The sequence below is a fragment of the Grammomys surdaster genome, unplaced genomic scaffold (genome assembly GCF_004785775.1).
Source record: "Grammomys surdaster isolate TR1022 unplaced genomic scaffold, NIH_TR_1.0 133, whole genome shotgun sequence".
In the NCBI taxonomy this organism is placed as follows: Eukaryota; Metazoa; Chordata; class Mammalia; order Rodentia; family Muridae; genus Grammomys; species Grammomys surdaster.
The window spans coordinates 14,213,807-14,229,590 of NW_021604591.1; the positions used below are offsets into that span (position 1 = coordinate 14,213,807).

Genomic DNA, 15,784 nt, shown 5'->3' on the forward strand with positions numbered 1-15,784 from the left:
TCCTAGAAACTCTAAACTCAATATGTAGACTAGGTTGACCTTGAACAACTAGGTTGGCAGCAATCCACTTGCCTCTGCCTCCCAAGTGCTGGGATCAAAGGGGTGCACCACCATGCCAGATTCTGTGCTCCTTTTAGTTTTGTGCACAAAGTAGGTTTTTTTTTTAAATCTCAGTCTAGTAGTGTTTTAAGTAAGAAGTGGTGAACATTCTAAGTGAAAGGCACTGTGTCCCCATTTCATTAGCAATGTCTCCTTTCTTAGTGGCACTTGAGATAATGACCTCCAGACAATGAACACTCTCTGAGACATGCTCTCAATGGCGTCTGTCCTGTCCCCTGTTCTCCATGCAACTGTACTTAACACGGGGCATTGTCTGCTGGTCTTCCCCTCTGTATAGCTTCCTTTCCTATTGCAGGTTTGCATTTATCCACCTTTCTACTTGACACACAGTAAGTGTCAAGGCAGAAAGAAAAAGCATATGGACATCCATCGTGTTGCTGTCGGAGTGAAGTGGCTACAAAGAGGCTACCCCACTTCACTCCCATACATCAGCCAGGGGCCCAGACCTGAGGGGGGTTCTATTGAACATGACTTGGGATGTGTTCACAAGTTGGGGCATAGTGACAGGTATCACACCCGTGAGGCCAAGTATTCCAGAGGAGAGCCCCTCATGGAGAACTTGGGTGTGTAAATATGTAAACTAACTGGGAAGAGGGGTTTTTTGTTTTGTGTTTTTTTGAGGTGGGGTTTTATTGTATACCTCAGACTGACCTAGAAAACACTATGTAGACCAGGCTAGCCTTGAACTCAAAAGTCTGCCAGCCAATGCTTCTCAAGTGCTGGGATTAAAGGCATATGCCACTGTACCTGGTTGTTTTGATTTTTTAGAATATATATATATATATATATATATATATATATATATATATCTCCAAGACTAACTTCTAACTTCCTAAGTAGCCAAGGATAGACCTCAAACTTCTGCTCTTCCTGCCTCCACCTTCCAACCATGGGGGTTTCAGGTATGCAAGACCACACTCAATTTATGTGGTGCTAGGGATTTGAAACCAAGGCTTTGTGGGTGCTGGGCAAGCATTCTACCCAGTCCTACCCCAGCCTAAGAAAGGCACATTTGTTGGGAAGGTTTTAGTACTATCTAACCACTAAGCATTGCTGCTTTATTCCACCCCAGACAGAATCTCCTCAGTTTTGATGGCTAAGGAGGTGGATGGGGTCCAGCTATCCATTGTCAATGCCCAAGACTGTCTTTGCTCAATGAAAGCATGCCTCAAGTGACAGGTTTTACTGGGCGGTGGGGCTAGGGGGACCTCACCCTCCTTTGTCTTTTTGCATCTTGCAAGAAGGCAGTACAATTGAATTTCCAGTGACACCCAGCAGTCTCCAGAGATAATCCTGAGGACTCCTCTGTGAATACAGGACTTCTGTGACAGTGACAAATGTCTTCAAACCCAAAACAATTTGGGCAGTCTATGTTTTGTATTGTTTTAATATTAATTATTAGTATTAATTAATAAAATATTAATAGTAAATATTAATATTTAGTTATTTTATTTTACATGTATGAGTGTTTTGCCTGCATGAATGTATGTGTGTGTACTACATGCATGTCTGGTGGCTGTGGAGATCAGAAGTAGGCTTTGGATGCCCTGGAACTGGAGTTACAGATGTTTGTAAGGCACTATATAGATGCTAGTAACTGAACCTGGCTCTCAACCACTGAGCCATCTATCTCCTATGTTTGACTTTGGAGACAGAGTCTCATATAGCCCAAGCTAGCCTCTAGCTCACTATATAGTCAAAGGTGACCTTGAGCTTCTGATCTTCCTGCATCCACTTCCAAGGGCAGGATTACAGTCGTAAACCACCATGGCCCATGGAGATATATATGTGTGTGTGTGTGTGTGTATATGTATTTACCTGAAATTAAAATAGAACTGAGAAGTAAGATAGATAGTCCCAGAAATGGAACAATTTAAGGTCCTGTGCAGGTTCTGGAGGGACCCCACCAAGTCACAGGAGAAAGCACACAGGAGTGTAAATTTTAGCTTCCCTCTCTTCCCCAGGTACACAGTACCCACTGTGGATGACAGTGAGAGTGGAGGTGAAGGTTTTAGTGAGTCAGGCAATTGACAACAAAGCCCCCAACATAGCCACATTTCCCAGGGGTAACTCAAGAAGAGTTAGTGCTTCCTGCTACACCTCACATCACACCCGGCTGGCTGACAGCTTCCCCAGATGAACGTGCTCCACAGCAGGGCCCAGCAGCCCCACCCCAGCATGCCACACGGAGATCGGGCTTTATTTAGGACAAAAAACCTGGATGAACAAAACAGGAAGGGATGAGGATTTCTGCCATGAGAGTATCAGTACAAATTCAATTCATTCTCCAGGCATTAAACAAACAGGGTGGGGGCTGAGTAAGTTAGTCACATGTTAGATGCTGCCAGATGAGCACACTAAAAGGCCCTGGTATGATGACAAAGTGCAGCCAGCTTATGTATCTGGCATGGAGTCATACACATCACACACAGGTGTCGGGGCAGCAAGACACCTTCCTCTGATCCAGACCAGAGGCTGGTGGGCAGAGATGGCTGAGGGGCCTCTCTACCTGACTGGATCGGATTGGAGTTAGTCACACCTCTCAACGGGGTTACCTGCCCTTCTCTGAGGTCCAAGGAGGAGACAAAATGAAAGATTCGAGCCACCTGATAAAGGGTAAAAAGGGGACAAAAAAAAAAAAAAAGCCATGGGCACAGGCCACCAAGATACTGAAGACAGCCACGTGGCCCCATTTCCCTCCCTCCCTCACTCCACTCGCTCACTTGCTCAGCCCACACATTTCTCTGTTCACACACAACAAGTGCTCGTGGGAAGCTGACAAAGCCCCCACGAGGTCCTGAAGAGGATCAAACACATGTCAGTGTGAAGTGGCTCCTGATTCCAAGAACCTCAACTGGACCAGGGCATTGAGACAGAACTTCGATGGACAAACGACCAAGCTGACAAAACGTGTACCGTTCTGGGTGGGACAGCATGGCTGGCCTAAGTCTCAGCAGAGGCCTCTCACAGGAGCTCACAGTTGTGCAAAGTGAGGGGCTGAGGCACTGGAAGTGAAGGGTAGGGGACAGAGCTCAGTTCTCTACTGAAGGTTTTGGAATACCGAGTGAAAGAAAAGAATGTTAGGATAGTGAGAACCTTCTAGAAACAGTTTGTGGCTTATGCTAAAAACCACCCCCAATATTCCAATATCTTTCTTTCCAGTCTTTTTTGCATTTTGCATCGGGGGACAGCAATGTCTGGGGTAAAGGTCTGTTTCCTGACCTTCTTTTTGGGAAGTGCTCTTAATGAGAAATAACAGGCAGAAGCAAACTGCCTGCTGAGTCAGATCTCTGTATCAGGGCATCCGGATCATCTGAATCAAGCATCTCCAGGAAACAGGGGTTCAGAACACTGAGCTGTCAGGATAACTGTCTCAGTTTGAAGTCCTGCCTACTCCATGTATTCTTCAGAGATATCTCTTCAGCCTTCTTCCATATTTCTGAACTCTCAGGCACCCAGTAAGAAGTCACCATCATTTTCGATGCTTTACCCCTTTCCACTTCTTTCTCAAGGCCTAACCTTTCAGCATCACTTCCTTCTTTCCCCTCATCTGCCTTTCTAACATGGACTGTTGCAGTAGCTATGCAAGTGGCTGTTTCTTTTCCTATCCTGTCTCATCTTTGTCTTTCCATCCCTTCTTGCACTACACCTATAGAACATCTTCTTATCATCCTAGAAATAGCAACTTTGAGTCCTATTTTTTAAAAGGTCAGATTGACTGGGAATAAAATAAAGGAATGAGAAAATATAATTTCATTTCCCAGTGAATGACGCCCATCTAGTCAGACAGCAGGCTGTTGCCAAAACTTGACTGCCCCCTGGTGTCCACTGATCACAATTGCAGGCAAAGTTGTCGGTTTACAGCAGCAAGACAAGAGAGTGGATGCAGTTTGTGGTGTGAAAAGTGGGCTGGCACAAAAGAGAGGGTGAGGAAACAGGAGCTGCTGCATGGGTGCTGCTATAGGCAAGAGCTTCCAGCTCTGCTTCCCTGGGAGCCTCATAAACAAAGCCCCCAAAGAACTTGGTGAAAGAGAGGAGTGTCCCATCAAAGCTGGAGTAGCCACAGGTGAAAACAAGACCAAGGAACACCTAAGAACATTCACAGAGGGCCTGAGGCAGCTGCTCAGTAGAAGTCCCCTCCAGGATGTCAGCCAATGGCCGACTAAGGAACTCAACTCCAGGGTTCTTAATTTCAATTCATGTATATTGAAACAGTCCTATGTGCCGAGTGGCTATCATATTAGACAAAATAGGGTTGGAGGAATAAAGAAGGGTGTATATTTCACCACGTTATCTAAGGGTTTTTTTTTGTTCGTTTTATTCAATACAGGGTCTCTATGTATCTCTGGGACTTGCTATGTAGACCAGGGTAGGGTTGGACTCACAGAGATCTACCTACTTCTGCATCCCAAGCAGTAGGATTAAAGTTGTGTGCTACCAAGACCAGCAACACATCATTTAGCTTTAATGAGTAATACAGGTAAAAACCACTGCAAAACTAAGCATCTTGGGTTAAATAGTTCTTGAGATTTTATTCATTTTTAATTTATATTTATGAGTATCTGAATGTATGTTTGTGTACCATGCCTGTGTCGTGCCTGCAGAGCCTGCAGAGCCTGCAGAGCCAGAAAAAGACGTCAGATCTCCTGGGAGTTATAGATGGTTGTGAGATGCTACATGGGTGCTGGGAAGTGAACCTGGGTCCTCTGGAAGAGCAGCCAGTGCTCTGAATAGCTGAGCCATCTCTCCTTCCCCTCTGGTTATCTTCTAATGTAGAAATGAGAGGAAGAAGGCTCATCCTCTTGGCTCAAGACACTAGTAACCTAGGGGCAGAAGAGAAGGCTCAACAGTTAAGTAGCACGTACTGTTCTTGCAGTGGATCTGAGTCCAGTTCCCAGTACTCACAGATGGCTCACAGCATCCTGGGACTCCAGCTCCAGGGGAACCTTACAGCTCCAGCCTTCCTGGGCAATAGCATTCATGTGCAAGTACCTACATACAGACACAATTTAAAATAAAAAAATGTTTTTAAGTAAAGAAGTTAATAACCTAATACAGAACATGGGGTTCTGTAGAAAGGCACACATAAGCACGCGTGAGTGCAAATGTCCATGTCCCCCTCCCCAAAAACCACCTGTAGAATCTCTAATTCAAAGAGAACCACTCTTATCTGCAGCTTCTCTCTTCAAAGGCTAACTTTAGTAAAAGGTTTGGTACAACACTGTCTTCCTTCCTTCCTTCCTTCCTTCCTTCCTTCCTTCCTTCCTTCCTTCCTCCCTCCCTCCCTCCCTCCCTCCCTCCCTCCCTTCCTTCCTTCCTTCCTTCCTTCCTTCTTTCCTTTCTCCTCCCCCCTTTTTTTTCTTGACAAGGTTTCTCCTTGTAGCCCTGGCTGTCCTGGAACTCACTTTGTAGACCAGCTTAACTTTGAACTCAGGGATCTGCCTGCCTCTGTGTTCTGAGTGCTGGGATCAAAGACATGCATTTTTTCAAGTTAAGAAATGAGGTTTGCCGGGCGGTGGTGGCGCATGCCTTTAATTCCAGCACTTGGGAGGCAGAGGCAGGCGGATTTCTGAGTTCGAGGCCAGCCTGGTCTACCGAGTGAGTTCCAGGACAGCCAGGGCTCCACAGAAAAACCCTGTCTCGAAAAACCAAAAAAAAAAAAAAAAGAAATGAGGTAAAAGAAAAATTGGCTTAGCAAGCTAAGGACAGACAGGCAGAATGGACCCTCGTGGAGGAGCCAGGTTTCAAAGGCAGTGAGCTGGCAGGGGCTGCGTGGTTGCAGAACTTTTGCTCTGTTTGTTCTCACTGTGGCCCCTTGAGCGTAAGGATGGGATCTTCTGGACAAACGAATTTCAAGAGTATTGTTTTTGAAAAAGGAAATCACCAATTCTAATCTTTAAAAGACTTGGGACTGTCTTCCTCCTGTGAGAAATCATTTAGCCAACAAAGTCACCAGGACACAGATAGAGAATGCATCACTTCCTGGGAACAGAAGTTGAAGCCTTCGAGAAAATGGTTTGGACAGGGGGTAAACTGCCCTGGGAAGAAAGTACCCAAGGGCTGAAGTTTTTGTTTTAGTTTTTCTAGTTTTAGGATAAAAAAATAATAGCACTAACAGGAAATTATGTTTTCATAATGATATAGTTTAGAAATTCAAGACTTTTTTTCATTTCTTTATTGTGTGTGTGTATGTGTGAGCGCGCACTCATGCAGAGGTCAGAGGTCAAGTTAAATGTATTTATTCATGTGTTTTGTGTGTATGAGTGTGTATATTCATGCACACTAGAAGAGAAAATGAGCCTCCATTAGAGATGGTCGTGAGCTCCTACGCATTTGCTGGGAATTGAACTCAGGACCTCTGGAAGAGCAGTCAAGTGCAAGTGCTCTTAACCACTGAGCCACCTCTCCATCCTGAGAGGGCAACTTTCAACAGTTGGTTCTTTCTTTTTACTATGTGTGTTCTGGGATCAAACTCAGGTTGTCATAAGCTCAGCAGCAAAAGCCTAGACCCACTGAGCCATCCCACTGGACTGAGCTTACAAAGACTTCCATACTTCATGAAGATAAAAACATCCTCCACGGGCTTTAATTTTTTTTTAGGGAAGATGCTCACAGCTCAATATTATTGTTATTTTAAAATTTTTATTTGTATGGATGATTTGCCTACACGTATATCTGTGTACTATGAGTGTGCAGGGCCCTTGAGGCCAGAAGAGGGTGCTGTATCCCTTGGGACTTAAAATAGACACTAGTAATAGACACTTATAAGCTGTTTAATGCATGCTGGGAACTGAATCTGGGTCCTATGGAAGAGATACTCTTTTTTGTTGTTGTTGTTGTTTTGTTTTTCGAGACAGGGTTTCTCTGTGGAGCCCTGGCTGTCCTGGAACTCACTCTGTAGACCAGGCTAGCCTCGAACTCAGAAATCCGCCTGCCTCTGCCTCCCAAGTGCTGGAATTAAAGGCATGCACCACCACTGCCCGGCCGGAAGAGATGCTCTTAACCACTGAGCCATAATGTGGTCGAAATATCTTTTATTCTTCCATTGATAGCTCTGTAGCATCCAGGGAGTCATGGAAAGATGGACAAAAGAACTCTAGAGGGAGAGAGGACCGGCTCCCCGGTCACATAACCTGGCAGAAGAATTGGCAGTCCCACTGTGGCACAAACTCATGTTGTACACACCTCTACACAAACACACACAAACATACACACACACATACACGAACACACACACACAGCTCTTCTCTTCAAGGTTAATGTTCTAAGATGTTATGTTTGCATCATAGGAAAAATACAGGAATAAGCTGTTTTAACCTCATCCATGTTTTCTACTCTGGATGGGACTTCAGGCAGCGACCTATCCAAAGGTGCACGTTTAAAATCATCTGGGGAACGTATTAAGAATAGAGACCCACAGGCCTGCTCTGCTGCCTGAGGTTCTGACTCTGAAGTACTAAAACCCCAAACTCAAAGCCTCCAAGGTGGTTCAAGCATGAAAGCCAGATTTGGACCCACTGGTAAGTCAGCCTCTGATATTGCAGGGTGCTATCTATGGTTGCTATGGAAACCATGCTGCAGACCTGGGCCTGACTGAATTTTGGGGTTTTATTATTTTTTTTTTAAGCACATACTGTTTCAAAAACTCGAGGACATTATTTTTGGAGGAGAAGATGTATTCTGTCTTCCTAGACATTTATATTTAGTAAGGAAAAGCAAGGCTCCCACAAAGCAGAGACATTTTCTCATTTAAAAGCATTAGACAGAAAGTGAAAGTCCTTTCCCACATAAGCCTAAAGGAACTGACAAGAAACTATTTCCTGAGAGAAGCTCCAGACCATCTGGAGCATCCTCCGGTTTTTAAGCTGAGGTGAGACGCCTTGCTGGAGGAGTCTTGGGCTCATGAGCCTTCTTGGTAGTGGAGCAAGGGGTTGAGTAGCTGGGATAGTCTCGAGGCTCCGGAGGCCCCGGCTTGAGGCCGACCTGGAAGAGGGTGGGCCTCTGGAAGCTACTGATGCCTCAGGGCTGAGGAGCTGGGTGTCCTGACAAACAGCACACCGACTCTGACTGCTGGGAGACTAAGTGGTGGCCTCTCGCATAAGCCCTTGGCAGAGAAGACGCAGTAGAGAGAGGGACCAAGAGACAGATTCTGTCACTCTGCGCTACAGAGTTGGCTCAATGACTTTAGGGCTTGGCAGACTGTTCTCTTTTCTTTCCTTTAAAAATTCCAACCCAAGAGGCTTGCGTCATGAATGGAAGGTTCCTGGGATTTACTGCTGTTTGTAAACCCTGATAGATTTCAGGTTCCCAGGCAGAGTTTCCCTTCCAAAGATGCTCTCTGGGATCCATCAGAGTCCTTGTTACACCCAGGGGGCCTGTGGCTACTGACATCCCACAGCTCTCTGCAACGGAAGAGGCTGTGACTTGACTTACCCAGAATCCTTCCTTCTGTTTCTCCTCCCTTCTCCCCCCAGCCTCTAGCACTCCTCCACTTCAGACAAAAGGGACTTTTTTTTAAAAAAAAGGAAAAAAAATGTTATTGTTTGAGATAGGTTCTCACAGGCTCTGGGAAAGTCCTGCTATCACACACATCATGTATGTGTGTATGTACATTTGCATATGTGTGAAGGAGATGAGGATGGTCTGGAGGCAAAAGTCACCATCTTTCCTCATCGTACCTTTAAAGGGACTTTCAAAAATAAATATAAAGAGTTGCCAGTTGGCCTTTATCCTGTCCTGTGCAACCTACACAGGTGACAGCCAGAGGCAGCTTGTGGGATTGAGATGTCCAGAGGTACCGTACCTTGGAGGCAGCCATCACAGCTGCTGTGGCTGCCACATTCAGTCCCCGCTTCCCAAAGTGCACAAGGGCGTCATAACTTCGATCTTTTGCTTGGACCAGGCAGTCATCAATTTCCTGTCAGAGAAGAAGCAGAGGCACACTGAGCTGGCAAGTTCAAATACATCTCTTCTCCTCCTCTCTTCCCAAGTGCTGGGTTTGGCAGCTTGCCTGACGGCTGACTCACTAGCCTGAACCATCATAGACATTTTGAATGCATGTTTGTAGATAGGAGGGTGGAGAAAGATGGGTTAGATACTGCCAAGTGCAAAGGGGAATTCTGAATAAGTAAGCACACAATAACTCACTGACCTAAGGCCTGGGTTATCTCTAAAGTTCCTCTAAGTCCTAAGGATGCAGACAATCCTGCCTTTCCCCGAGAAGCTGCTCTACAAGACAGGCAGCATCCAGCATGATGGAATACCATGAACACAGCTTCAAACTCAGACCTCAGCTAATTGGTGACAAAACTTGGAGGTTTATTTGTTTGGGTTTGTTCTATTTTATTTTTAAGATTTATTTTATGTGTTTTGCCTGCATGTATGTGCATGTGGTGCCTGTGGGTGTCAAAGAGGGTGACAGACTCCCTGAAACTAAGTTACAGATGGTTGTGAACCACTCCTGAGTGCTAGAAATAGAACCCAGGTCCTCTGGAAGAGCAGCCAGTGCTCTTAACTGCTGAGCCATCTTATGGGCTGTCCTGATGCTGTATTCTGATGTTAATTCTGCAGGTTATCTCCTGTGAACCTTTTCCCCTTTTAAATGGTGAGATGGGAGGTCTTTGAGAGTAGGTGCAGGTAGAGAAGGGAAGGAGAGAGGGCAGAGGAAGAAGAGGAAGAGGAAGCCATGATAGAGCAGAACCACATGACCAAGAGAAACCACAAGTTGCAAGGGATCTTATAGCTGGGGAATAAGTGAGTGAAATGTTAGACCTGTCCAATCTAGGTTTATAGCTTATATTTATAATAACTGGATTGCATGTGTTTTATACAGGCTTATTCGGGTTGGAAATTCCAGCAATACATCTCTCCAGAACCTCTTAACAGGTTTCTCTTCTAGAAACAGGCAGCAATGATAGCACTTCACTTGTGGTGCATGACAAGGGTTATAAGGCAAGCACCTTGTACCACATGAGAGCCTTCATCATCTTCAAAACGGGTGATGGGAACCTTGCAATCAATCCTCTCATTCTGTTAGCCTGAGATACCGCCCCCGTGTGTGCAGTGATAGGAGGAATCAGGCACAGAAAGAAACAGGCATTATTTTGGTGGAGAAGGGACATAATTTTAACAGATGCTGAAATAAAATAAAGTCTTCCAGTGTTGCACAGCAAGGGAAAAGCAAGGTGGAAAACAGCACCAAGGTCTCCTGACCAAAGCCAAGTGCAATATTGCCAATTTAGCTTGGTTCTGGATCACTCTACTGAATTCTGTTTATTTATTTTGCACCTTTCATTGTTCTGAGAAAGTGTGTATATGGTAGCCACAGTGCTTCATTTTAAGTTCAGTAAGATATGTGGCCTTAATCTTGTTTGAAGCTCTGTTCCATAGTGAGTTTCCTTTGCTTTGAGGTCGGGGGTGAGGGTGGGGGTCGGGGTTCGGTCTTAGGCAGCCCCAGCTGCTATCCCTCTTCACAGCCTCCCCAGGAGGGCCCAGGCTCTGTGATCCAGCAGACTAAGGAGTGATTCTTGGCAGGTCTTAAGAGACACCACTTTCCCTCCAATGGACAGGATACCTCTTCAAGGAAGACAGCATTTGGGGAGAAGGAGCCAAGAGAGGGATTTGGCAAGAAAGTGAAGAGGTATCTAGAGCTCTAACCCCACCTTTCTGAGATGGGAGGGGCTGTGGGCTTGCTTCCAAAGGGGCTGTTCAGGGCTGGCCACAGCTGTCCAATTGCTCTCCTCCCCAGAGCCTTCCCATACAGGAAGGAAGTCCAAAGCATTGAACTTCAGAAAGGGCAGTTGTTAGAGTACCAGCAGGAGCTAACTACAGGACTCTGTGTTTGTTCATTTCTCAGTGCTGTGAGAGACTCCTGACAAACTCCAGGAAAATGGGTCCCCTCCCACTTGGTGGTTTGAGATGCTATGGTATGGTCCACCATGGTGGGCAAGATAAGGCGGTGGGATCTGCTCAGAGTCACAGTGGCAGGGACGTGCGGCTGCTGTTTCTTGTACGGCACAGCCAGGAAACAGAGGTCTCAGTGTACTAGGACCAGAGGCAGATATGGACTGAATTCCTGCCCCACAACCCACATTTGCCCCTTAGGCCCCATGTCCGAAAGATTTCACCACCTCCCAGCACAGCACGGCCAGCTCTTCAAACCCAAGAAACTGTGTGCCGGGTGAAATTCAAAACGTAACAGGTACCTATTTTATTATAAAGAATTCTACTACACAATTAGGTTAGAAAATAATGTAATTAATGAATTATACACTGTTAGAATCATTTAGCCCAGTGATCCCACTCTTGGGAATTCATTAAGATAAAAGAAGGATCTGAATGAACCCTATGTGTGGTAGTGCTCAGTGCAGAATTACTTATTATAAGAGGAACATTGGAATAAGCTCAATATTTAGTAGAAAGAAACAGTTCTGTCAGTATGGGTCATTAGACCACGCAGATGTTGATTACAGGCACTGTTTATGATCTCAAAATACAAATAACTTTTTGCTAGGAGGTTTGTTCCTATTCATTTATGTAGTATGTGTGCTGTATGCATGTGTCTGTAGGGCGTGTGTGCACTCATGCGTGCACACTGGGCGTCTCCCTCTATTGCTCTCTACTGAAATAAATATTTTAAATTTACAGTTATTTAGTGGTGTGTGTGTGTGTGTGTGTGTGTGTGTGTGTGTATGGGGGTGAGTACATGAATAACACCTGCAAGAGTTGGTTCTCTTTCTCTCCCACCTGGGTTCTGGGACTCAAACTCAGATTGTCAAGTTTGGTGGCTAGCATATGTATCCTATGCAGGTTTTAACTGGCCTTCTACCTTAGCTTTTGAGACAAGTTTCTCATTGAACCCAGAGCTCACCACTTTGGCTAGATTAGCTGACACTGAGCGCCTGGCATCTGTTTGTGTGTCCCACCCCTCCCCACTCTCCAGCTCGCCTGTCTCCATGCTGCTGGGGCTATGAACACAGGTCTTTATGCTTGCACAACACTGAGCCATCTTCTTGAATGCAAATATTTTATTTATATTAAGAATGCATTTCGGCTGGGCAGTGGTGGCACACACCTTTAATCCCAGGACTTGGGAGGCAGAGGCAGGCAGATTTCTGAGTTCGAGGCCAGCCTGGTCTACAGAGTGAGTTCCAGGACAGCCAGGGCTATACAGAGAAACCCTGTGTTGAAAAAAACAAAAAAAAATGCATTTATTTACTTAGAGACAGGATTTCAAGTAACTTAGGCTGACCTAGAAGACACTATGTAGCTTAGGATGACCTTTGAACTTCTGCCTCCACCTTTAAGTGCTGGGATTGTGCCACCGTGCCTGGTTTTAAACAGTATTGGATGTCAAACCCTGGGCTTTGCGAATGCTAGGCAAGCATTCCACTAGCGGAGCTACCTTACCAGCCCTCTACGTTAAGTTTTTGTTTACCTGTCTCTGAGATGGGCTCTTCTTTTGTTTATTCTATATATCTGAGTGCTCTGTCTCATACCAGAAGAAGGAATCAGACCCCATTACAGATGACTGTGAGCCACCATGTGGTTGCTGAGAATTGAACTCAGGACCTCTGGAAGGACAGCCAGTGTTCTTAACCACTGAGCCATCTCTTAAGCCCAAGACCAACTCGTCTTATGCTGGCTGCACTAGTCTTGAAGTCCTTAGCTCTGTAAATTTTCCTCTCTTGTTCTTACAATGGTCTGGGACTGCATGAGTGTGTACCACTGTTCTCAGCTTAAATTTGACAACTATTGAAAAAAGAATCTGTGTAAAGTGGTAAACAGTACATGTAGAGATTGTATCTGCAGAATGACAGGGGCTAAGTGTGATTTTTAAAAAAAGATTGTTTTGATAGTTAATGTATGTTTTGAGACAAGGACCTGAATGATCCCGGATGGCCTAAGACTCAGTATTTAGACCATTCTTGTTGGCCTTTGACTTGTGTCAGGGAATCCATCTGCTTCCCCTTTCGAGTGTTGGAACTAGAGGTTTGTAATCTTTGGGGAGTTAAATTATTAATCTTTTTCTCTTTTTTCAGCTTGTAAAAAATTTTTATCAATAATGACAAATAGCATTTTTATATAATTTCATATTTTTTTTTTGAGACAGGGTCTTGTTTTGTGGCTCAAACCTGTAATCTTCTTCTTGCCTTAGCTTCTTGAGAGACAGGATTATGGGTGTGAGCCACTTTGCCCAGCCACTATATCTAAACATATGAAAGTATACACATTGTTTCCCCTGAGACAGTTCTGGCTGTCCCAGAACTCACTCTGTAGACCAGGCTGGCCTTGAACTCAGAGATCTGCCTGGCTCTATCTCCCGAGTGCTGAGATTAAAGGTGTGCACCACCGTTGCCTGGCTAAATATACACTTTAAAAAAGCCCCCGAAGAGATTACTTTTATGTTTCTTTGTCGACAATATTGTCATCGATGTATTAAGAATTCAATCTGTGGGCTGGGGACATAGAACATTTGCCTAGCACTCATGAGTCCCTGGGCTCAATCTTTAGCACCACAATAAGGAAGAAACATTACTAACTTTGTGTGTGTGTGTGTGTGTGTGTATTCATGTGTTTTTGCATGTGAGTGTGCATGTGCATGACATGAATGTGGAAGCCAGCCAGGCGGTGGTGGCGCATACCTTTAATCCCAGCACTTGGGAGGCAGAGGCAGGCAGATTTCTGAGTTTGAGAGTTTGAGGTTAGCCTGGTCTACAGAGTGAGTTCCAGGACAGCCAGGGCTACACAGAGAAACCTTGTCTCGAAAAACCAAACCAAAAAAAAAAAAAAAAAAAAAAAAAAAAAATGTGAAACCCATATCTATTTTTCTCCCCATTTTTTTTTTTTATAGGTCAGAGTCTTTACTGAACTTGGAACTCACTGATGAGGCTTGACTACCCATACAGGAAGTTCCAGGGGGCTGCCTGTCTCCGTCCCTCCCCTACCCACCATCTCTGGGGTTACAGGCACTCACTGCCAAGCCTGTTTGTCCATGTGGGTGTTCAGGGTCAGAACTCAGGCCCTCACACCCACAGCAGACACTTTACTGATGGAGCTATCTCTCCAGCCTCAACGTTACTGATTTTATACCCTTTATAAGGTATAAAATATTTTATTCTTTTAATCTTCTGACGACGGAATTCATCTGTCAGTTTTAATAGTATTTTTGTAGAACCCTTAGGTTTTTTTCCACATTTAAATTCAGATCATATGTAATAAGGAGTGATACTTGTATGAGTGACTGTTATTTATCTTACCTGACTGCTATAGAGAGACTTCCTAATACTATGTTGAGTAAGTAGTGAAGGCAGACACGCTTGGTCTTATCTGAGACATAAAGGCAATGCTGAGAGCTTCTTCCAGTTGGCAGTGGCTTGTCACACATGGTTTTTATCATGTTGATGTATATTCCTTGAATGAGAATTCTTTAAAAAAAATTTTATGTTTAGATTTATTTATTTTCTTTTCATGTGTCTGAATGTTTTGCCTGCATGTATGTATAAACACTATGTATATGTGTGTGGTGCATGCAGAGGTCAGAAAAGGATGTAGGATTCCCTGAAGATGGAATTACAGATGATTATAAGCTACTGCTTGAGTGACGGGAAGAACCCGGGTCCTCTGCAAGAGCAAGCAGTGCTCTTTACTGCTGAGCCGTCTCAGATGCTCTTTCCTGCATGTATTGAGAAAACTATGCAGATGTTGAACCAATCTGATATTGCTGAACTATTCATGATACTAAGATATGGAATTAATCCAGATGCTCATCAGTGGATGAATTCAGGAATATGGTATATATGCATAATGGAAAATTACTCATTTGACTCAAAATAAGGAAGAATGATAACCTTTTCTAAGCAAAATGGACCGAAATGGAGCACACTGGGTAGTGTGAAATAAGTACAAATACCATGTTTCTTTCCTATGTGGGTATTAAAATAGTCTAGACACAGAGTTCAAGAGGAGGGGGAGCAGGGACACAGGAAGTCAGGCAGTGCTACAGACAGAAGCAATGAGCACTAGTGTTCTCAAGCACTGCAGGGTGACAGGAGCTGACAGAGGTGGGGAGAGAGGGAGAGGAAGAGGGAGAGGGAGGGGGAAGACTTGGAAGTTTCCAAAGACAAAATAATAAGGAGCGAGACCTGCTAATTGCCTAGACTTGATCAGCACACATTGTACAAATGCTGAAATATCGCACTGTACCTCATAAATATGTATAAGTACTGTGTACTAATAGTTTTTAATCAGCACAAGTTATATGCATGAATGAAATCATTCTGTACTCCATGCATACATACAATCAGAATAATGAAAGTGAAGTGTGAAAACAAACAGAAGCTTACAGGAATAACGCTGGCGGTGTGTAGAGACAGGGTCTCGCTGTTTAGCCCTGTCTGAACTGGAACTCACAGAGATCCACCTGCCTCTGCCTCCTGAGTGCTGGAACTGAAGGCATATATCACTATGCCCGGGGAGTTTTTTTAAAAGGCACTGGAGCTGAGTGCAGTGGTGCAAGCCTTAACCCAAGCACATGGGAGGCTGAGGCAGGAGGATTGAGATGAGTTGGAAGCCAACCTGGGCTATTCAGGGACAGCCTGGCTACAGAACAAGGAGAGAGAGAGAGAGAGAGAGAGAGAGAGAGAGAGAGAGAGAGAGAGAGAGA

At 44.7% G+C, this 15,784-nt stretch overlaps 1 protein-coding gene across 1 annotated transcript in view; it reads right to left on the bottom strand.

Annotated features, from left to right (window-relative positions):
* Reep1 (receptor accessory protein 1) overlaps positions 1-15,784 on the bottom strand; it is a 104,566-nt gene that overhangs the window by 20,297 nt on the left and 68,485 nt on the right. The window contains exon 5 of the mRNA XM_028762385.1: positions 8,924-9,037. Within this exon, the coding sequence (XP_028618218.1) occupies positions 8,924-9,037 (114 nt within the window). The remainder of the gene's footprint in view (positions 1-8,923; positions 9,038-15,784) is intronic.